Source organism: Pseudopipra pipra, chromosome 6 (genome assembly GCF_036250125.1).
Source record: "Pseudopipra pipra isolate bDixPip1 chromosome 6, bDixPip1.hap1, whole genome shotgun sequence".
Taxonomy (NCBI): domain Eukaryota; kingdom Metazoa; phylum Chordata; class Aves; order Passeriformes; family Pipridae; genus Pseudopipra; species Pseudopipra pipra.
The window spans coordinates 30976908-31000463 of record NC_087554.1 but is presented as its reverse complement, the minus strand read 5'-3'; the positions used below and the strand labels follow the sequence as shown (position 1 = coordinate 31000463).

The 23556-nt window shown below is 40.3% G+C and overlaps 1 protein-coding gene across 9 annotated transcripts in view; it reads left to right on the top strand.

Moving 5' to 3' along the window:
* RAD51B (RAD51 paralog B) overlaps positions 1 to 23556 on the top strand; it is a 470288-nt gene that overhangs the window by 262133 nt on the left and 184599 nt on the right. For all 9 annotated transcript variants that reach the window (XR_010431327.1, XM_064658361.1, XM_064658356.1 and 6 more), the window contains one exon: positions 6399 to 6517. Coding sequence is in view for 8 of the 9 variants with exons in the window: in XM_064658361.1 (XP_064514431.1) it covers positions 6399 to 6517 (119 nt within the window). In the remaining variant the exon portion in view is untranslated. The remainder of the gene's footprint in view (positions 1 to 6398; positions 6518 to 23556) is intronic.

Genomic DNA, 23556 nt, shown 5'->3' with positions numbered 1-23556 from the left:
GGTGAGCAGACAGGAGTCTCAGTACTAGCATATGTGTGCTTCTCTTTCTGTCTGTTGCTCTCTTTCTCAACTCAGAAGAGAATTGACATGAACTCACCAATGAGTTCAATGAGGGAATGAGAACCTCTGGTGCAAAACACACCAGTAACAGTAGGCATGCCGGTGTGGGATTAAAAGCAAACCAGTATCTATCCAGTTCTCTGGTGGACCCTTCCTATATCTTGAGCTGGATAGAGGTCCCAGCTGATTTTTTGGGGGTAGAATAATGGTTAATATTACTTATTTGAAAAAGCTTCTGATGTTTCATGGAGAATACTGATAGTCCTTACTTATACACAGTTTTTCTGGCCTGTCACATATTTTGGCGTATTTTCTCTCATCCCTTAGAGAAGAGTCCTTGTAAATGGGGAATAATCATCAGCAGCTAAGAGACTTGTAATCTGCAGTTCTCATGAAAAGAACGTCTGTAAGTCAGGAACTGTCTTTTTGTTCTCTGTTTGTTTAGTGGTTTGCATATTGCAGATGAGAGCTCTAGGAGTTGTCACAATAGAAATAATGAATGACTGGAAAAAAGACATAATAATGTGAAAATAATGAAAAACTGGAAAAGACTTTAGTCTTGATCTAAATCAGATTAACCCTGTAAAAATCACCCAGAATGTGTACACATATACATAAAAATAATGATAAACAAAACAGTGTGAAAACTCACCTATTTGAGGCATATGAGATAAATAAACCATGTTGTCGAAAATGAGAAGTGAGCTTGTTCCCTTTCTGTCACATTCACTGCTGTGTCCCTCAGAACTTTGCAGCTAGAGTCTGTAACCGGTAATTTTTGGTCTCTTGATGATGACGACTGAATCGGAACAGTCTGTTTAGTGTAATCTCGAGTAGGCATTTCAGTGCCATGGTAGTAGCATAACTACAAACTAGGGGTGGTCAAAAAAGTTTCCATTGAAACAGATTTCTTTTTTAACTGGGGATTAGTGGGGGTATACACTTCACTGCTTTGTTTGCTAAGTATATTTTGATGACTATGCTATTAAAAAAAATACACATCATTGATTACTAAACATTGATTCCAACTTCCAGCTAAAATATTTCTACTTAATTTTAATAAATATTTGAAGTAAAATGGAATAATCTGGGGTGGGGTGTGTATGTATGTGTGTGTGTGTGGTTTGTACAGATTTAGAACTGGGAGTTTTTTGGGAGTAAAATTGCCAGAGTGCCCTCTCTTAATAAAAGGAAGAGAATAAGCATTTTAAAAGTTAGAATTTTCACATCTCATTTTGTGGCCAAGCTTGATTTCTTACAGCAGCAAGTGTTTTTCCTGCCATATGTCCTAATAAGTATGTATGAAGTCAATGCTGTGCTTTAGGATCTATCTTGGTTGACCAGTGCAGAGAGTGAGACGGTCACCACTGTAGGGTAAGAGAATCAGTCACCTTTTGACTGAAAAAAAAGCTGTGGAGAGGGGCTGCAAATGGCAGAAGCCAGCACGTGGGAGTTCGAAGAGCGCTGTGGTTAGTTACTTCACAGATGAGTTTGTCCTGTGGGTTGTTTTTTTACTGTGTGATGGGTTTTTCCACCATTGCATATTTTTGTACTTGTACTTTCTGAGTAGGTGAGGATGGAAAAATACATTAGGGGTTGAAGGGTTTTTTTTCTTTTTTTTTTTCTTCTGGTCTTATTGTTAGAGATCTGCACCAAAAATACAGACTAAATGCAATGCAGGTGAAAAGCAGTGATCTTTGAGCTCGGCCAGTCAACCAGAAAGCTGCACACCCTGAGCAAGAGGGAAAGTACTTTCATTCTTATTGCATGGTGTGCTGTTTTTGTTGAGCTCAGTAGTTGAATTCTTTATAAATATTTTCTTTGTACTTTCAGAGAGTTTTTCCTTCTTTTTGATAGATCAGGCTTTTATCAAGGTGGTTTGATGTCACAATTTGAAAGATTTGGGGACTGTTCTCCGTTTTGTTGTTTCTCTGTCATTTAGTGCATCGATCCATTTTTAGCATTTGATGAGAAAAGATTTTTAAATGGCTGTATGTGGCATTCATCTCAATGACAAGGAAGTTACTTAAAGGAAGTTTGTTTTGATTGCATTGATGGGGAGAAACGAACAAAATTAATCTAGTCTTTGTGTATAAGTAGACCCAAGTGTTGCCCAGTTCATCTGACAGCTCTTTCCTGGGCACTGGAGCCCAGTGCAAGCCTCCTCTGCTTGGAAGCAGCACTGCAGGCCTCAATTGAAGAGTCACCCTTTCTTCTTTGCTTTTCCCCTGGTTGTGGAGAGGCAGTTACTTTGCATCTGATTCAGACCACAAGCAGCTTTATTTTCACTTGTGACAGCTGTTCAGTGAGATTGAAGCAGCCAGTTCCTCCTCTCTGCTTGCAGTCCAGAACAGATACAGTCTCTGCTGGTGCCCTAAAGAGTTCAATATCCCAGGAGACAGTAGAACAGACACCTCGTGCAGTCCTTGGCCTATCCGCTGATGTGCCCTTTGAAGATCAATTTAATGCTAGTTCTTTTTGTGTGAGGAAGAAGGGGGTGTTTACAGGAATTGCAATCATCCATTTTCTTTGAGGTGAACCAGAATACATAAAACAGGGAGTTGTTCAGAGGTCCTCTGACAGCCTTCTAGCACGCACCTACACCTCCCCATGCTAGGATCCCATCTCTGTGCTTCTGGACACCTACTCCCTTTTCCCACATACTGCATCCATAAGCTGAGATCTGCCAGCTTTCCCTCATCTGCATGTCAGACCTTTTTTCTTCCTCTCCCTGGTCCCTGTACTCCCTGTATCACCTCTGACCTGAACAGAAACCATCATGCCAGCAGTGACTGGAGTAAGAACCATGCTTTAAGCAGACTGGAGAGACTGTAACTACTGCCTGTCAGCTGATTGCACATTGCAGGCTCTGTGGAAGCATCCACTCCACAACATGGATAAGCGCCGTCATGTCACAGCTCAGAGCTGTTGCTCCATGCCACTGTGAAGTATTTCAGGTTGGAGAGTTTGGGGACCTCTGAGCAGAGATCAAAGTCTTATGAGCCTGTTTTCTTCTTGGGCCAATGTTGGTCCAATACTCCTATTTCTAAATATGAAAATATCATGGTTTGGAAGCACAAGGCAGTGTGTGATGAAAAATATCACTTTCTCTGAACAGTGTTATTTATCTACTTCCTTTGTCCACTTCATTAATGACTAAGTAGTGGTTGAAATAACAGAAAAGATAAGTCCAAGGTTTTTTTAAGGCCATGTTTCAACATAAATCTGTTTTCTTAACATATCCTCTTTCCTTCCTCTGAGACATTTACTATCTTTTTGTGTTTAGAGCAAGAAGAAGGAATGCAGCATGTGTTGTCACTGCCCTTGAACTTCTTAGCAAAGCTGGCACTGCTTCCTCCTTGGTTTACTTCACTTCTTGTTTTGCCTCTCTATCCACCTAATGCATCAGTTCGCAGGAGGATCCCTTATAAAATGGAAACCTTTCCAGTGAGGCATTTCTTTCCATCCTGTAAAAAGTCTCTGCTGTAAATTTGTTCCAGGTTTATTAACTACTTTGCACCAAAGTCATAAATTTTAATAACTTCTCAGAAGAGGATTTGCCCTCTTTAGATAGGGGCTGACACAGTATGGTACAGCACACTTTCTCCCATATAATAAAATAAATTACAGCAATTAGCTTGTTCCGCCACAAGCCTTACACATATAGCATATCTGTTCATTTTGGGATAGGCTTTAGGCCTGGAAGGAATGCAGAATTAGGAATTGCTATGGAGTGATGTCTCCACAGTGTAATAGCAGCAGGTTCCAGACTTTTAACTGCATAAATGCCTGGCTCAGGGTTGCTGTTACTCCTTCTGTTACCTAATAGGAGAGATACATGATTTGAGGGAAGTTTGGGTATGAATTTTGTGGCTGTTTTATGCCAACACCAGCTACTTCTGGAATGTCTGGGCTCTTTGTAGTCAGGAGCCTGCAAGCAAGAGTGGGTGAATTGCTTCTTGATGGTGTGAAGTGGTGGCTTACAGGGGTGCAGTTACATCAGCTGTGAGGAAAACACCTCCACACCCACCAGAACTCATGCTTAGTTCTCTCACTTGAATTTAGTAATTCCTACCCATTTCTAACAGGTGGGAAAGAAGGATTGTGTTGACTGCAGCTTATTCCATGAGAGGATTGCAAGACTTTAAAGCTGCTCCACTGTCTTATATTCTCCATTATCCTGTTTGTACAATAATAGTATTTCACTTTTGTGGTGTTAGCACAAACCCAAAAATTTGTAGAACTTAATGAACTTAATTAAGTAAATCACTTTGAGTCATTTTAAGGGAATGAAATACAGACCTTCTAGCCCCTTGCTTTAACACTTGTGTTTCCTCCTCCAGCTGGCAAATTAAATACAAAACGTAGATGACGAGTAATTATTCTTGTTAGCACATCCACCTTCCCAGTAAAGATGGGTTACACTAATTAACAGAATAGCATTCCTTAATACTGAAACTTCCAGTTAGGTGCTCCTCTGATGAGTTATTCAGGTGGAAGTTTGCTGCTTATCAAGATATTTGTTTTAAGTAAAGAGAAGCAGCCATCCTTGCTGGATGGCACAACTATAGCCTGTTTTCAGACTAGAACAGATGTTCTGGAGATGCAAGTATTGTGCACATCGGAGTGAGCTCCCCTGATGTGGGAAGTAATTCAGGCAAGTACAGAGTCCACTCATTTCTTTTGTAGACCTTTAAAGACCTAATCCAAATCCAGTTGATATTAATTGAACCTTTTATTACTTGGTGCGGGGGGAAGGTTTGAGGTCTTCAGCTAAATCCTGTAGTGCACTGCAATCATTCCAGGCCCCTCTCTCCAGCCTGCTGCTCTCCTCTGCCTAATGCAGTCTAATAAAGTGTCCTTCCCATTGCTTGCAAGCTACCAGCAGTGATATAAATAATTATTATTACTGCATGTCTTTTGGTCTTATTCTTTACTGGATGTTTTTCCAAAATAAAAGCTTTAGTGGATGAAGAAATTATGATTCTGGTCTGAACAGTTGGGGGAGAGGCGAGGAGTGAGTAACAAACCCCACAACCTTGCAAATGTAAAAGTAATGAAGAGTTTTAAACCTCAATCTTCCAGAAGCTCTGCTGGGCTGCAAGATGACTTTGACATCTCAGTAAGTTTTGCTTCCAAAACCTAATACTTATAATTTAGATTTCTACATTAACTGTTACATTGCTGATAATTTTGACAGAAACATAAAGCTGTTTTATTGCAGAGAAAGTATCTGGTCTAACTTTCATTGGTTTAGTTGACAAGGATTTCACTACTGTCCTGGGAAAGCAATTTTGTTTGTTGCCCAATAGATGACAGGAAGTTACCTGACTTGAAATCTAACTGTCTCTTACTCACTCTTGGCTTTTTAACAGTATGGACTGTCTGCCTCAAACAGTTCAATTTTCAACTTGCACATGATCATTTATACCCACATAACTAGGGTTTTGTTTTTGAATTTCTTGGGTTTGTCTGACTTGCACTATTCTTGAAGTGTCCTTTGAAGTACAAACAAGTCACCCATCTATCTGTTCATCTTACATAGAATTTGTGATAAGTAAAGATGACGGTCTTAGGCATCCTGCCTGCCTGCATATGTGTATGTGTGTATGTATGGATCTCTGGTTGTGGTATGAGAAAGCTCAGGTGCAATGGCATTTCAGCAAGCTGCATCGTGTGGCATTATTGGAAATGCTTCTTTATGTTGTCATTGCTGATTGCAGCAAAGTGCATTTTCCTTTAGGGTTATATAAAATTCATATGATTTCAGAGACACCAGAATGGTAGTTACAGCTAAGGGGCTCCCTTCTTTGCAAATCTTAGAAAATGTGTAGGATGCCTGATGGCATGAATCAATATTCTGATTTTTATGTCAGGGTATTGTGGCAGCACATTCTGCTCCTTTAGCTTCCCTTTTTGTTATGTCAGTATACACTGTGACTCTGCTAGCCTGCTTCCCTCTCCTCTGTGCTTGTAGAAAGCTGGCTTGCTTGGGGATAGAATATCTAAAGAGGAAAAGACAAGTGTCCCCCATGCATGGTGCACCTCCAGATATTTAGAAAATGTACTGGTCTCTCCAAGAAGGTAGGTACTACTTTGCAACAGCTCTTTAATTCTTGGCACTTTGTCTAGGTATCAAAGGGTGAGATGGAGAACTCAAACTGTGGCGTTATAAATAAACAAGAAAGTTAGGAAATTAATGTAGGAGTGCGATCTGTTAAGTACCGCTTGTGATTACCTAGCTTAGGGAATGATCTGAGATGACTGATTAGAGTTTCCATGCCGAACCCTTCTTTGTGGCACAGTCCTGATGCAGTTTCTTTCATTTTTATCTTCAGGGGCTTCTGTAAGTGGGAAGAAGGATTCTGGTTGTGTGACAGCAGCCCTTGGCAACACGTGGAGTCACAGCGTCAACACCAGGCTCATACTACAATATCATGACTTGCCAAAAAGACAGGTGAGAAACAATGAATAGAATTTAAATAAAGCTACACCAGCAGTGCTCGGTCAGATGGGCTGTGTCCTTCAGCCTCTGTGGTTATTCTAGGTGTGTTGAGAAGTTGGCACTCTAGAGCCAATTGCTTATTTGGGGTGGGGGGTAGTCAGTGTCCTTTGCTTTTAAGGGATGGCCAGTGTCTTCCTGTGTTAGGATGGGCTTATCTGAGTCACAGTTGGCACAGGCATACAAGTTCCTTGAGCTTTTAGTGCGTTCCACTAGTGCATTGTAGAAATGAAAGGTAATCCTTAAAGAGCTTACCTGCACAGGGATTTTGGGGCAGGAGTAGAAACCTTTTACTGCCATGATTCTTTTGCTGTCATGCTGACTGCTCTTTGTGCCCAGTTTCAGCTGTGACTGTTAGGACAGGGAGCACTCTATCTTCTGTGATTGCTCTTTGTGAGTAAAAGCTTGCTGCTTGCACCAGCAAGCTTAGCTTTGAGCAGTAAGTATGGCACCAATTTTCCAGAAGTATGCCTGCAAATAGGAGAATGTTGAACCCTTTTTGCTAAGAGACTTTATGCTTTTGAGTGAAATATAGTAGCATTCTGACTGCAATCTTCACCTCTTAATTTAGAAAACTGTGGAAAAACTAGGACACAAGACATTTGGGGAATGATTGAGGGAATAAGGGGGTTTTTGTGTTTTAAAAACACCATAACCCCTGATTTCATCTGTCCTTTGGGATATCTGTGGTTATAATCTATTTTGGCTTTGTCTGTTCTGTTTTTGTATTGATGTAACTCTTTCCAAAGGCTGTGACCCTCAGTCTTAATGTTATTGATTTTCTGCCAGTTAAAGTAGAGAGCTGTCATAAAAATTGCTATGTGATATTTGTACCATCTTACTTCTGTAGCATTACTACCCATGTGCATTCAAATTGGTCCTCCTGGCTTTACTGCCACAGCACAAGGTTTCTCACTTTTTGGTTGCCATCTTTAGAGCAAGAGAAGAGGAAGCCATCCTGTTTTGTTAGAAATTTATTTATTAGAGGTAAAATTATAATGATAACACTCCTGTTCCTATGAGTAGTGGGGACAGTGGTAGTCCTCTGGACTCTGAGGGAGGAGGTTAAGTGTGTCAAAGGAAGGTAGAAAAGGCATCTTCTGGACTCGCTTCTAAAAACCATGCATAGAAATGTACTTTCTGCTGCTGCTCTTAGAAGTTCTTTTCTGTTCTGCTTCTTATTCTGGTCTGTAATGAGTTCTCCTTTTCTACAAAAATACTAGGTTGTGCAAAATACAAAGCTGTTTGCAAATTTCCTGGATTGCTTTGGAGTTACATGAGAGGTGGAGTTGGCCGAGGGTAAAGGGCAGGAACTGGGCCCTGTGCTACTTCATGATGCACAAAGTCAGCTAAAAAGGATTAAGAACATTCCTCTGGTGGGGGAAAAAGAGAGCAGTTTTCCTAAAGAACATTCAGATATTACATGTAGTTTTTCCTGATTTTGTTTGAGAAGTGACAGATCACAAGGGTATGAAAAGTTGTGTTCAAGTTTTTAAAATTATAATCTGCTTAGCAGAGTTTTCCTCTCTTCCTGACTGGATTTATCAGGTGCAGCACCTTTCTTAAGTGTGAAGCCATGGGCTCACTTTTTTTTAATTAGGCAGAGAAACTAAAGCTACAGTGAAGAAAAACAACCTTAAAGTAAGTGTTAGCATATATTATTAAAAGCAAAGTAATTTGAAGTAGAAGTATGATAGGTCTGTGAAGTCCATGAATGAAATGGGATATGTCCACAATATCCTGTAAGTATTTTCCTCTTGCTGGTATCTGTGTCCTTTTCTCAGATAAATTCTCTTTTCTTAAACTCACAAAAGTCTTTCAGGTAGACATGCAGTTTCCAGGAAGGCATCAAGAGTCACCCTACCTGTAGCAGCACTGTATTGATCAAATTACTATAATTGTGTGCATGTATGGTCCTTTTTAATTGTTTTATACCCACTTTCAGAACTGAACTGTGGATAAGGGTGCCTCAGTTCTTGAGATGCCATTTCAGTCATCATGAGGTGGTTCTGCCAGGAGTGCTTTGAAAATCAGCATTTTTTAAGGAAGCTTAACATGAAAATCTAAAAATTCTTAAGTCAGTAATCACATTTAAAAATTCTCATATTACTGTATTAAAACAAGCAAACAAACAACGCAGAAACCCGTGATTATATGTAGTCATGGTTTTGAAGTGAAATTTTGCCCTGAAAAATTACTGAAAGCACACAGTTGTTCCAGAGACTTTAGTGAAAAGTAGTGCAAAACCAAGTTTTTCCTGCTTTTCAAAATTTGTAACCTTACAGAATCAATAGTATACAAGGAATACCCTGTGTTTTCATAGAATTATTGAATATGCTGAATTGAAAGGGACCCATCAGGATCATCAAGTTCAACTCCTGGCCCTGCACAGGACAACCATGTGCCTGAGAGCATTGTCCAAATGGTCCTTGGACTCTGTCAGGCTTGGTGGTGTGACCACTTCCCTGGGGAGCCTGTTTCAGTGCCCAACCACTCCCTGGGTAAAATACCTTTTCCTAATATACAACTTAAACCTTCACTGTCTCAGCTTCATGCTGTTGCTTTGAGTCCTATCACTGGTCACAAGAGTGAAGAGATCAGTACTTGCCCCTTCATGTCCTCTCATGAGTATGGTGAAGATTGCAACGAGGTCTCCCCTCAGCCTCCTCTTCTCCACACTGAACAGACCAAGTGACCTCATACAGCTTCTCCTCATTACTTCACCATCCTCATTACCCTCCTTTGAACGCTCTCTAAGAGCTTAATATCTTTCTTACATTGTGGTGCCCAAAACTGCACACAGTATTCAAGGTGAGGCCACCCCAGTGCAGAGCAAGACAATCCCTTCCCTCCACGAGCTGGTGATGCTTTGCCTGATGCCCCCCAGGACACAGTTGTCCTTCCTGGCTGCCAGGGCACTGCTGACTCAAATTCAACTCACCATGGACCAGGGCCCCCAGGTCCCTTCCTAGAATCTCATTCCCCAATCTGTATGAACATCCCAGGTTGCCCCATCCCAGGTGCAGAATCTGTTACTTGGCCTTGTTAAACGTCATACAGTTGGTCATTGCCCATCTCTCTGATTTTTCAAGGTCTTTCTTCAGGGTCTCTCTGCCCTTGAGGGAGTTGACAGCTCCTCCCAATTTAGTGTTGTTAGCAAACTTAAATGCTTTTGAGTCCTGTGTCCAGATTGTTAATGAAAATGTTGAAGAGCACTGGGCTGAGGATGGAGCCCTGCAGAACCCCACTAGTGACTGGACACCAGCCTGGTGTTACCCCTTTCACTGTAACTCTTTGTGCCTGACCTGTGAGCCAGTTGCTCATCCATCATGTAACACGGTTATTCAACTGTATGCTGGACATTTTGTCCAGAAGGATGCCGTGAGAGACAGTATCAAAAGATTTGCTGAAGTCCAAAAGGATTACATCTACTGGCTTTCCTAGATCAACTAGGTGAGTTAGCCTGTCATAGAAGGAAATCAGATTCGAGAACCACAACTTCCCCCTCATGTAGCTGTGCTGGCTGTGACCAATGACTGCATTGTCCTCTAGGTGTTTCTCAATACTTTTCCATAATTTTACTGGGCACTGAAGTGAGACTGACAGGCCTGTCGTTTCTGGGGTCCTCCTTCTTGCCCTTCTTTAAAATTGGGACTGGGGTCCTCCTTCTTGCCCTTCTTTAAAATTGGGACAACATTCACCAGCTTCCTGTCAGCTGGGACCTCTCCGGTTTCCCAAGACCACTCAAAAATCATCGAGAGAGGTTTTGCGATGACATCAGCAGCTCTTTAAGGATTCTGGGTTGAATCCTATCAGGCCCCATAGATCTATAATGATTCAGCTTGAGCAGCAGATCCTGCACAATTTCAAGATCGACTGGGAGTTGCTCATTCTCGCAGTTGTGGTCTTCCAGCTCAGGGCACTGAGACCCCCTTGGTCTATCAGCCATGTTGAAGACAGAGGCAAAGAAAGCGTTAAACATCTCTGCCTTGTCTCTGTCCATGTTTCTGAGGTGACTCTCCTCACCCTGTAATGGGCTGATGATATTTCTATACTGCCTATTGCCATTAATATGTTTGAAAAAACTGTTTTTATAATCCCTCACATTTCTGGCCGGCTCCAACTCCAGCTGAGCTTTGGCCACACGAACTTTCTCCCTACAGCAGCAAGCAGCATATTTGTATTCTTCCCATATCACTTGACCTTGCTTCCACTGGGCATACACCTTCCTTTTCCTTGCACAGTGGACACAATTTTTTCTTTCAAATGCTAGAATTCATTCTTTATTCACTTGACCTCCCAAAGATGCTCTTCCTGGCTCTACTTTCCCTCTTTCTTTCCCTGGAGGAGGTGCCGCAGTGGTGACAGTCTGAGGGATTTTCTCTCATTACATCTGACTTCCATGGTAGTAGAGTCAGTGCACTAATCTTCGATGCAAAATCCCGCCCATCAAGAGAGAAAGCACCTCTTGAGAAGCACTTGGCCAATGTTGGTATTCTTCAGAACATGAACCAATAATGTAATTGTTAAGGAGGATTCAAGCAAGTGGTTTTCCAGAACCATAGTATCTCCTGGACAGGACAGCCTACTGGACTACTAGGTGCTTGTTTTTAGTCATGCAGTATTTGTTTCTGAGAAAGTTCAGGGACATAGTCCCTGTTCCTAAAACTTTGAGGAATGCCAGGGCAGCAGGTGGCAGAACAAGTATGCAACAAACTAGGAAAATTAAGCGTAGAACTCCTGTACAGTTGGGATTTATTTCAAATATTAAGTAAAAAGTGTCTTTATTTTGTTTGTCCAGTAGACATTTTTGAGCCAACTATCCCTTTTTCCACCCCACCCTTCCTATGTCTGGTGAACATTAATAAGACAGCAGCCAATTCAGCAAAGTAATGAAATTTCTGGGACATCCTGCCTGCCTTAAAATCAATTGGGTTTGCTTTATTGCTTGGGTAGGAACAGGTTTCTGAATAAACAGATGAACTTTACTCTTCTGCCTCCTTCTAGAAGCCAGTGTTCTGGTTTTTGTTTCCTCCAAGACAGAAGCAACACCACTGAGGGGGGCAGAAAGAGGTTTACAGTCTGCATTTAAAATCATAATGCCACCAAAACTCACAAACGTGGACAACAGTAGAAGTCTTTTAGCCACTGAGGTGGAACTGAGCTGCACAATTTCCACAGCGGCACAGTTGCATAAGAACTTGGGAACGTGGGAAAAGTTAATTGTTTCGCACAAATGCCATCATGAAGGAAATTATTTCTATGGATACTGATACTTGGTTCTCCCTAATCACTCTTATAAGTACACAACATTTATTTTCCTGAAATGCGTATGTAAACATGCAGACCCTTCAAGTTTGGGCTAAAACCAACGGGGCTGCACTAGAAACTATCAGACTCCTCAGTTACCCCGATGTGTATAGTTGTCCTTCTTTCCTGAACTGTAGTCAGCAGGCTCCAAGGTTACGGTTTTCATATGTGCTCAACTGTCTTTAGGGGTCAGCATGGTAGGGTTTAATACATTGACATGCTATATTTAACATTTTGTTCTTGTCCATTGGAGGCGAGGTGCTGGATTAAGTGAGATACTGGCCAGATCTGGCATGGCAACTTCTATGGGCGTGGTTTATTTTATAGTTTTCAAGGCGTTTGTGACACTCATAATATTGTGTTAATGTCTGTAATGTGCTTTGAAATTCTTAGATGGAAAGTGCACATAGAAGTGCTAGTTTATAACGAATCAGTGTTTTCCTGTGGTATTTTCAAGAGAGAGCATTTTGAATCACAGAATCATTTAGGTTGGAACAGACCTTAAGTATTCTAAGATTCAACTCCATCGAGTCCAGCCATTAACCCAGCGTTGCCAAGTCCACCACTAAGCTGTCTCCCAGATGCCACATCTACATGTCTTTTAAATACGTCCAGGGATGGTGACTCCACCATTTCCCTGGGCAGCCTGTTCCAGTGCTTGACAGCCCTTTCTGTGAAGACATTTTCCTAATATCCAGTCTAAACCTCCCTTGGCACAACTTGAGGCTACTTCCTCTTGTCCTATCACTTGTTACTTGGGAGAAGATACTGAGCCCTACCTTGCTACAACTTCCTTTCAAGTAGTTGTAGAGAGCAATGAGGTCCTCCCGAGCCTCCTTTTCTCCAGGCTAAACAACTCCAGCTCTATCAGCCACTACTCATACAACTTGTGCTCTAGAGCCTTCACTAGCTTCATTGCCCTTCTCTGGACATGCTCCAGCACTTCAATGTGTTTCTTGTAGTGAGGGACTCAGAACTGGACACAGGATTCAAGGTGTGACCTCAGAAGTGCCAAGTATGGGGGATGATCACTGCCCTGGTTCTGCTGGCTGCACTATTTCTGATACAGGCTAGGATGCCATTGGCCTTCTTGGACACCTGGGTACACTGCTGCATCATGTTTAGCTAGCTATGGATCAACACCCCCACATCTAGTCACTCATCCCCCAGCACAACCCAGCCCTCCACCTTATTGAACCTCATACAATTGGCCTGTCCAGATTTCTCTGTAGACCTTTCCTACCCTCCAGTAGATCAACACTCCTGCCCAACTTACTGTCAGCTGCAAACTGACTGATAGTGTACTTGATCCTCTTGTCCAGACCATTGATAAAATAGGTCTGACCCCAATACTGAGCCCTGGGGAACACCACTAGTGACCAATCACCAACTGGATGTAGCACCATTCACCACCAGTCTCCAGGCCCAGCCATCCAGACAGTTTTTTACCTAGCAACGAGTACATCCGTCCACACCATGGGAAGCCAGTTTCTCCACAAGAATGCTGTGGGAAACAGTGTCAAAAACTTTACTAAAGTCTAGGTAGACAACATCTGCAGCATTTCTTTCATCCACTAAGTGGATCACTTTGTCATAGGAGGAGATAAGGTTGGTCAAGCAGGACCTGCCTTTCATAAACCATGCTGTCTGGGCCTGATTCCCTGGTAGTCCTGTACGTGTTGCATGATGGCACTCAAGATGATCTGCTTTGTGACCTTCTCTGGCACTGAGGTCAGGCTGACAGGCCTGTAGCTCCCCAGATCCTCTTCTGGCCCTTCTTATAGATGGGTGTCACATTTGCCAACTTCCAGTCACCTTTGACCTCTCTGGTTGACCAGGACTGCTGGTAAATGATGGACAGTGGCTCAGTGACCTCTTCAACCAGCTCCCTCAGCACCCTCCTGTGGATCCCACCTGGCCCCATAGACTTGTGTGTGTTTAAGTGGTGTTAGCAGGTCACTGAGCGCTTGCCCTTGGATTAGGAGGGCTTCATTCTGCTATCTGTCCCTGTCTTCCAGATCAGGGGTCTGAATACCTGGAGAACAACTGTTTTTAGGACAGATATGGGCTGAAGCTTTCAAGATGTGCTAAGTGAGCTGTTGGGTAAAGTGGTAAAGTGTTCAGGTAAAGTGTTTCAAATGCATAAGTATATGGTGACTCATTCTTAAAAAAACAAAACAAAACCCCCTTATCTCAGTCAGACTGATGCCAGACATAACTTTTGTTGTGTCCTTGGTTACAGACCAGCTGTTTTGTCTTGCTCTGCTTACTATCCTATGAATAAGCCCTGAATAAGCATTCCAGAATTATAACAGTGAAGTAACCGTGGTACTCCCTGGACTGCGGAAGGGCTGGAAGAGAGCCAAGGGGAGTGGGGATCATGTTTTACATTTGTGTGATTTGCTAAGGCAAATTGTCATGATTCTTTACCTTATATTTTTTTATCATTTTAGTAAAGCAGTTCTTTCAAAATGTACAGATGTTTGGCTGTAACTTTACTAGTCATTGAGAAAATATATTAAAAATAGAAATAATGTAACTTGCTGCAGTTGTGATGGTTTAAGAGCAAAAGTGAGATGGTATTTATCTCTCCCTTTAAAACACTGAACTTGGTTGTTACGTGGATTCTGTAGATGTTGGATAGCTGTCCCATTTTAAAGATAAGAGCAGGTGAGGTTTTCGTCTATAAAAAAGGGAAGCAAATAAATGCCAAAAAAGTAAAACAATTTTAAACAAATGAAGTAGGCTGTGGAGAGCAAGCATACAGCAAGTACTACACCAAGTCTGGAGTTAACACTTTTTAAATTTTGCCTTAATTATCTGCAAGGTAGCAAATGCAGTCATGCAGTTTGAAAATGGCATACAACTTTTATGTGTTGAAATATAGTGGAAGATTATAGCCTCATACCATAAAGGGTTCTTTTCGCTTTGGTGAGATGGTGAAAAAGAAAAGGCAATGAAATGTAGTCAGACAGAACATGTACTAAAATCACTCTGAGATGGAAAGAGTAAGGTCTAATACAAATAAAATACAACATGGGTGTGTTTTCTTCTATTAACTTTGTAGCAGTTACAGCTACCTACTCAAGCAAATAGAGAAGAAGAAGAAAATGCAATGGAAAAAGTATTTTTAATAGCCTTAAACATAGTTTTGGAGACAGAGGAATAGGACAGAGATGGCCACTATTGTTGAGAAATGTGAACAGAAAGCTTTTCACCTGCTTCAGAGGGAGCAGAGGAGAAGCTAGTTCAGTTTTTGACACAGAGGCAAGAAAGAGCCCTAGAAAACTGGGCAGTGAAATCAGTGTTTGGCTAAAGGAGGTCACCAAGGATGCGTGTAGGTTGCCCGTCGTTATGGGTGAGGCAAGAAGTATTGCTTTTTGTGTTGTATTCTGCTGAGCTGGAATTTGGGGAGACTCAGAAGTCCGAGAACCCTGATCAAATCCAGAAGAAAACTTTGTGTGTGCATTTTTAGCAGAAGTATTAAGACAAATGAAGTGCCATTCAGCAGCTGTGATATGTGTTGGGAAGACTCATCTCTATATGCTACATGAATAATGTGCATTGTACAGTAATTATGTACATAGTGGAAAACTTGTTTTTTTAAGTGTTCAGACATGAGTAGATCTGCAGATGGCAGTGGACAATGAGATCCAGTAAGCAGTGATAGAAAAGAGATGTGGCTATTGGAACTGCTGTGTGTATCTGTTCTGAGCAGTCTTCTTATGTAGTATGCTTATCATATGGAAAATCAGCTCTGTGAACACACAAAGATATTTTTATAATTTTTTTTGAAGATAAGGGTGATAGTATGGAGTCATGCAAGGAGAAAAATAATGGAAAATTTTACAGAAAAGTAGATTATTTTCAGGTAAGATTAATTTTTTATGGTTCTCCATTACAGAGTATGCTTCTTTTGAAAAAACAACTGTGGAAAGCATGTATTTGATACATTGCGTGTGTCTGCAAACCCTTCCACTTAAAGAGAAATGTTGGTTTTTTCCTAAGATGCAGAGACTTACTTCAGAGACTTTTGCCTCACCTCTTCTATCGTTTGAATATTTTGAATCAAGACACAATGAAAGGTTGTTATGGCCTCAAATTTCCATGCATCTATACAAACCACATCCTTTAAAAACATAAACAAGCTTATGTGTTTTTTCTGATTAAAAAGGCTCTATACTGATAACCCTTATGACAGAAATCTTTTGCTTATCCATAGATCGTATACAACCATAAGCAGCAATATGATCTTGAGTTGCATGAGAACAGTATGAAACTGGACACAAGGCATAACTGTAGCATAAACAGATGGTTGTTAACATAGTATGATACTGACTTAATCCAGCAAAGTGCCAAATGAAAGGATGCCATAAAAATAGAGCCAGTTCATTAACGAGTGTCTGGAGCTCAAACATCACTAGGTGACTTACTTTCCTGACTTGAGTGTTTGTTCGTGTCTCTGTTTGCAGCAAGCTTCCTTCTTAATGGTCTTGTGAAGGATGGTCATACAATATAACCATCACCATAGCCCTGTCTGCTTTAAATGGATCTGGTTTTATGGCCCTCTCCTCTTAACAGGACACTTTTTAGAGAGAAATATTTCCATCGTTCTTGAGCAAGAATTCATTTACTCATGTCTTATAAAACAGTAATTTGTTATCTAGGGATCTAAGTAGAAATGAAGACCTTAGGTCAAACAGAAAAGAGCTGAAGAAGAAAACCTTTTTCTCTGTCATTTTTTAAATAAGCATTGCAGGTTTTTTTCATGAGGATTATTCTAATGTCAGATGGACAGCAGTAGCAGCAGCTGTTCAAACTTCAGACTCCTTGACCTGTAGTTCAAAGCGTCCTAAACAGAGAAGCAGGAACATCTCTGAGGCAGAGGCAAACTCAGTCATTAAGTTATACTGAGCCTTCCTACTGAGGCTGGTGGCATAGGTGGGTACTTTCTGGTATCTTGACTGACAGATCAGTCAGCTCTCAGAAGAGACTCCTCTTTGGTTGCTGCTAACCTACACCAGTTACAAGTTAACCGTCTCATATTATGTTATATTTTCAAATTACTATCCAAGAGCATTTGCAGACTGATCTCTGCAATGCCCTTGGCAGGTGCTCATAACTGAGGAAACAGAATCATAAGTAAGTGTCTGGCCAGAGTAAATCCTCTGCAGCTGGAAGCAGAGCTGGAATCTCTTCACTGCCATTAAGTGCCAATAAGCTTGATCTTGCTCAACCTCTACTGCCTTTGTTTTAGGCTCTTACAAATCTTTATATCTCATTGTAGGATGCAGTTCCTCAGCTGTGAAGGTACTCCCAGGGAAGTACTTCCCTCTCCAGTTTTCTCTGTAGATTAACTCACCCTCTGAACTGTTTTTCACTGTGGTCACTGACTTTTGTCTTGAATCTCTCTCCTTAGCATGCAATAAACTTTTTCTCATCAGTGTTCACCACTGATAAAAGGTTAGTGAGACTGAGGCTGAAGCTTTATGGCAGAACTTTCTCACTGCTTCCTTGTTTCCCGTTTCTGTTGTTACTATAGGTGATTTTTCTAAGCCTCAGCTCTGGAAGTCACCTTAAATTCCTGTCTCTCCTCTTTGCAGACATCAAAACTGTTCCAAATTGCAAGTGCCCAAGAAAGACAATAGCTAGCACTTAAACTTTTAGATTGTTAAAATGCTTGTCTAGCCTCTTATCTCCAATATTGGTTAATGCAACATTTCTAATATTATCAACACTTTTTTCCCCCTCTTTCAAATGCACCACAGAAAATAGAATTGTTACTTTGATGAAACCTACTTAGTCCCAGTGATGTTATTGTTTTAATTTTTATGTATTTTCTCAGTTCTGTAACTGAGAAAATGGTCTTTTGCCATGGTCTAATTGATAATTGTGCACCTTCATGTTAATCAGATGGCAATTCTCGGAAATTTGGGCTATGTCTCCTTTTTTTTACTGAGAATCACTTAATGGTCAGGATGGGAGGGGTAAGATTACTATAACAAAATCTATTCTGAGTATAAACAGAACTTCAGTCTGTGGTGCTATTAATCCAACACCCTTTACAAACATTGTATTTTCAGTTAAGTAAAACAGCATAAAAATGGGAGAGAGAAATAACCAGATATAACTTTCAGGTTCTGATCTGAATTGTCTGAAGAATGCTCTGTTTGTAAGCTTAAGTCCCTTTGCACAGAGGGAATGAACACAAACTCCCTTCCTGTTTATACACAATCGCTTTTCTGGTTTTGAATTGACTTCAGTGTGAGTTTTCCCCTCAAAACAGAGTGGAATTAACCTAGGGCAGATTCTCTCATCAATATCTGAAGTGCCATCACTCCCAACATCAGAGTGGCAAAGGCGAAAGTTGTTTATCCTTGGAATGACTTGGCAAATCCCCCTGCCTCCTATCTTCTACCACATCGTCGTTTTTTTCTTTTTTTTTTTTTTAATTTGAAAACAGAGAAAAGCAAACTAAAATGCCTGATCAAATTTAAGTGTTTATTGTTCAGAAAAGTTCTGCTAAGTCTGTCTTGGAATGTAGTATACCTAAAGCTTTAAGACATTCTTAATAGTGAAAAATATCAGAATATCATTAGGAATGAACTGGACAACATTAAGTAATGAAAATATATTAGGATATAAAGTTGCTAGTAGAAATAATCTGTAAAATAATATTGGGTATTACAAAGGAGTTTCTGTTTTACCTAAGGAGCATACAAGCTCAAAGAGATGCTAATACTGGGGTGGTTTAGTTTATTACAGAAAAACTAATTTAACAGTAATGTAATTGTGAAAAGGGTCTAGGCTATCCTAGAATAGATCAGGCAAAGTGTTTTCAAATGAAAAGTGTTTGTATCATTGTGGAAAGGCGCTGGGCACATCTCTGCAATACTGGAAATTTTTGTTCAAGCTACTTTCTGCTTACTTCTCTATCTACTTTTTTCCTAGCTAAAGTCTGTGCTAGATAGAATATGTTTATCGACATAGCAACAAGTTTGAGTTGTTTCTGGTAAAAAATGTAAACCTCACATAAAGTTTTAAAACCAGACAAGCTTTGACATATTGACTTCGGTGGGCAAAATGCATGGCATCTTGTGTGAAAAGGTAGGGATCAGACATGATTCTAGTGTTCAGGCATTACAACTTTTATGATGCTCCAAACATATTAGGGGAGAATCATCTCAGAAGTTTGGATATCTAGGATATTATACTCTGAACTTGAATTTTTGCTTGTTTTATGAATCTTAAATCATTGTACTGTTCTAGATTAACAGCATAGGAGAATGACAGCCAGTGAGTGATTTTTAAAATCTACTGTACAGAAAACAGTGTAGTTTTTTTCGGTTCAGCCTTATCAGTATATCTACCCTGAGCAGGATCAATTCATCTAGAGGGGTTTGCTCTACACAGACTTTTTAATCTTTGATCTCTCTAATTCCTGTGCTTTTAGCTGTGCTGTAAAAACAGGCTGAAAAAGAAGAAACTCTCTTAACTGCTTAGAAACTGAATACAGACTTCTGACCCACTTTAATGAATAAAACCCATTTTGACATACCACTGCCTGAGATAGACTGCACTTTGAAACAGAGGGGTTTTTATCTCCAGTGTTGCAGATGTAATGGGAGCTACCTGGCCAACTTTATCACGTCTACCCATCATATTGCATCAAATAATAAAATATATAATTTTCACAATATTACCTTCCCTTGGACTGATTGTTGTAACTGTTGGAAAAATACAATGGGATTTTAGGTCATCCACTCTAATGGGAATGGAAAGGATGTGTCCAGGAGGTGGTAGTGTATTATAACCACATGGTGGAAACCTTGGAAGATACTTGAGACTAAAAGGTAAAAGGCATTATGAATAGCTACCTGAGCCATCCTACTTCCAGCTCTCACAGGTAGTACTTGTGCTGTACTTTCATTAGGGAGAGATTTGTAAATTGCTCAATCCATGTTGAAGTTCAGTATTTCTGACAGACTTGTGATTGATGGATAACTTCAACTTTTCAGATACTGGTAAGAAGTATTGTAAAGTACAGCCAGTTAATGAATTATTTCTTCCCCGAGTATTCATATTGCAGCAACACTAAATTGAAAATAACAAACAAGATCACTTGTCAATAAATTCCCTTGTCTCATCAAAAAAAGTGACAGACCTAGGTTGCAGTATAGCATGAGTCAGTACTGAAGTTCTCCACTGGAAAGAGCTCATTTGATTTATCTTGGGTTTGCAAGGCCCTTTTACATTTGCGTCACAGGGATGGTTCATGGTCTCTCTTATCAGTCGTTTCCTACAAGTCAACCCGGAATCTCTGGCAGAAGTTCTTGCACTAGTCCTGAGTGAACAATCAGTCTTATTTTTTTCTGCCATTTGATTTAATTTGGCTGTGCAGATATCTTGTGCAGTTCAGGGTGTTTACATACTGCACAGCATTGAACTGGAATTTATGGACTTCAGGTCACAAAGACACCTGAATTGGCCTTGTACAGAGCTGACAGTGGTCTGAAAGGTTTAGTTTGGAGTCTGAGCCAAAGAAACCTTATCATGTCTGAGCCAGCACTGTCATTTTTTTCAGCAGATTGATGGTTCTGATCCAAGTTGTGTGTTTGTTCTTCACTGCATGTCACTGAACTTATTTCTTTCAACATCACTATTTATCTATCTAATAATAATATGAAACTCTGTATCCACAGTCATTTCAAGCTACAGATAGAAAGTCACCTAATCCCCTCTTATGTTCTGTTAATATTTCCAGCTGGATGTGGTACATATATCAAAAACAAGAGAAAACTACTTTTCTCCATTTTTCATATATTTTGTCTTACTTCTCACTTGTGATTTTATAATGGCTATATCAGTCTTCATTTGAAATAACTGAGCAAGCTGGAAGGAGAACACAGAAGTGTAATAAGCAGAAAAAAAGCAAAGAGTTTCTTACTAATCTATTTCTTACTAATCTAATACCAACTATATTTAATTGATATTAAATATATTAAAAAAATACTAACAATTACTGGAAGACATGTAGTAAAGGTTGGCATTTGGGTGCCATTGCAGGAAAGAAGAGTTTGAGAGAAATTTTTTTCCCTGCAGTTATGCATTTTCTTTGTAATGTCTACCTTTTTGTCCTTTGAATGTAACTAATTAACTTTTGTGAAGTTCATGTGTAGTTAGGATCCCTAAAGTCTGAATTTCTTAAGCATAATTCCTATGCAAGAGAATATCTAAGAGCTGTAAATGCTGCTCCCAGTAATTTTGTGAAAAGACTGACTATTACATCTGATCTTTGCTTCTGTTTCTTCTCTGACATATAAAGGTTTATTAACCTACTGGTTGTTGTTTGGGGCCTGTTGTCATAACCTGATGGGTTTTAAAGCAATGTTTCACGTTTTAAAGGGCTGACCAGTCTTCAGTGCATCTGTGCCATGCACTGGAACAGGAATGTTTGCCTTCATCTGGTGGGGCATGTTGGGCATCCCCTACCCTGTAGAAATGTAAATGAAGCCTCCTAAAACTGTTAATGTTTGTTAGGGAAAAGTTTTTCAAGAACTCTTATTCAGCAGTTGTACATTTGGCAATACAGATGATGTTTACAAGACCATCTAATCTTTCTATGAGCACATTGTTTTCCAATTCCTTGGTAAAATCTCTCCAATAATGTTCTTGCTAGAGAAAATCTGACTCTGGCAGAAAGATCATAATTAAATTTTAAATTAAATTTATCACCTTTTTCTTAACACTGGTAGAGTGTGACAGTACTCCAAAAGCACACTTATAGCATCTGTACGTATAAGCTCACAGATCTTTAGCATGATCTTTTTCTTGTCTTTGTTGTGTGATGCCCAGTGGACTCTAAAATACACTCTGCTGAGGCTTTATGTAAGATAATATTGCTGTCTCTGACATGAGAACTTAGCAGCGTTGTGTTAGCTTGTCTCCAGTGACTTGACTTTTATGAACAGAACAAAGTGAACGCACAAAAACGGTTGGAAAGAGTTTAGTGCTGCTAGTGTGGGTAAAAAATATTTATGCTGTGGTTCAGGACTTCAACTTGGTTGAATCCCAATCTTTCTGGCCTAAGTCTTGTATTTTAGGATTATGCCTTTATATCAAGGAAATATGAAGGACACTTGTTTCTACTGAAGTTCAAAAACAATGAATGCAGACTGGGAAGAGCACACTTGTGATGCTATTTTACAATGGATTAATTTTATTTCAATTTATAAACAATAATGTTGGTCTTTTTCATCATTTAGAAAGCCAAAAGAAAGTAAAAGAAGGAATGAGTATTGTCTAGATAAAGATTTGAGACAGATTAGAAACAGGCATCAGGGTTGAATTTAGAGGATACTTCTTTATCTGTAGAAGATAAATATGTGGCTAAAATTATTATAGATACCTGAAGAATAATAAAAGTAATGAATCATGATAGCAATGCACATGCTAATTACATCCTTAAGAATGTATGTTCCTTATGTTGTGCTGCTGAATTACACCAAGCTGATTTACTCCATGCAGTGACAGAGGCTCATCTCTGAGCGTGTGGCTCCATGGAGGAGAAAGTGTGCATATACTGGGCTTCCGAGCTGTACTCCCCACTGGTCCCATCTCTTCCAGTCAGGTCTGGCAGGCTGGATGGAAGCAGCTGTGTATTCTGAGAACTGCTCTGGTGCTATTGTACTGGTACTCCCTTAGGAGGGCTTCATGATTTGGGACTCATGATCTCGAGGATAAAGCAGTGTTCCAGTATGTGTTGTGAATAAATATTGTATCCTTCAGCCTTTTTCTTATTTCCAGAACCCAAGTGAAAGCTACCACATAAGAGAATTCCCATGGGAGCCTGTGTTTATGCTACTCAACTACTTTATCCAGCCACAGCACCATCTTCAGATCCCTTTTCCCAGCACTGTTTCATTGTGGTAACCAGGATGCTCTGGCTGACTGGCTGCTTTCCTGCTTAGTAAAAGCTACAAGCATTTTCTCCAGCATTACCCTTCATGTTGGACAATTATCAGGGCTTTGGGTCTCAAAAGTGTTATAGCGTAGGAAATCTTCGTGGCAAAGTTCTTGTGAAGTTTCCTGGCCTATGGAGGACTCTCCACTGGGAAAATTAGGAGAGACTCGGAAACAGAAAAGATGACAAATTTAATTTTACAAACTAGGGAATAAGGCAAATGGCAAGAAGATATAAAACGCTTCTGGGAAGAGGAATTTCATAGGATTTGTTGTTACATGAACTGAAAGGAGCTGATTGGCCCTACATGCCATGTATTTCACATTGGGGAACTTTGACCAAAAGTCTGACTTCAGCAAAGTATACTGGAGGCAGCCTAGTTTTGTGTAGTTCTCTGGCCATGTTGCTGCAGTTTAGACACAATTTGGATACACATTGGCACTGCATTTTCTTTACCAATTAAAACTTGAAGGCACCCAGTGGTTGCCTGGGCAGTGCAGTTCCTTTCCACTGAAGTTATTGTTGAGTTATGTACATCAGTCCGGAAGAGGCTCTCTGGGTTTGTAGGTTCAGGAGTCTGCTCACAGTCTGGGAGAGGAGAGTTAAGGAAAAGCAGCGTTTTGTTGGATTTGCACTCTTGCATTCAGGACAGTTGTTGCTCTGGAACACATCAGGGCAGTTCACCTTGTAAAGTTTTGGTTTTGTTGTCTGTGATTGTCTT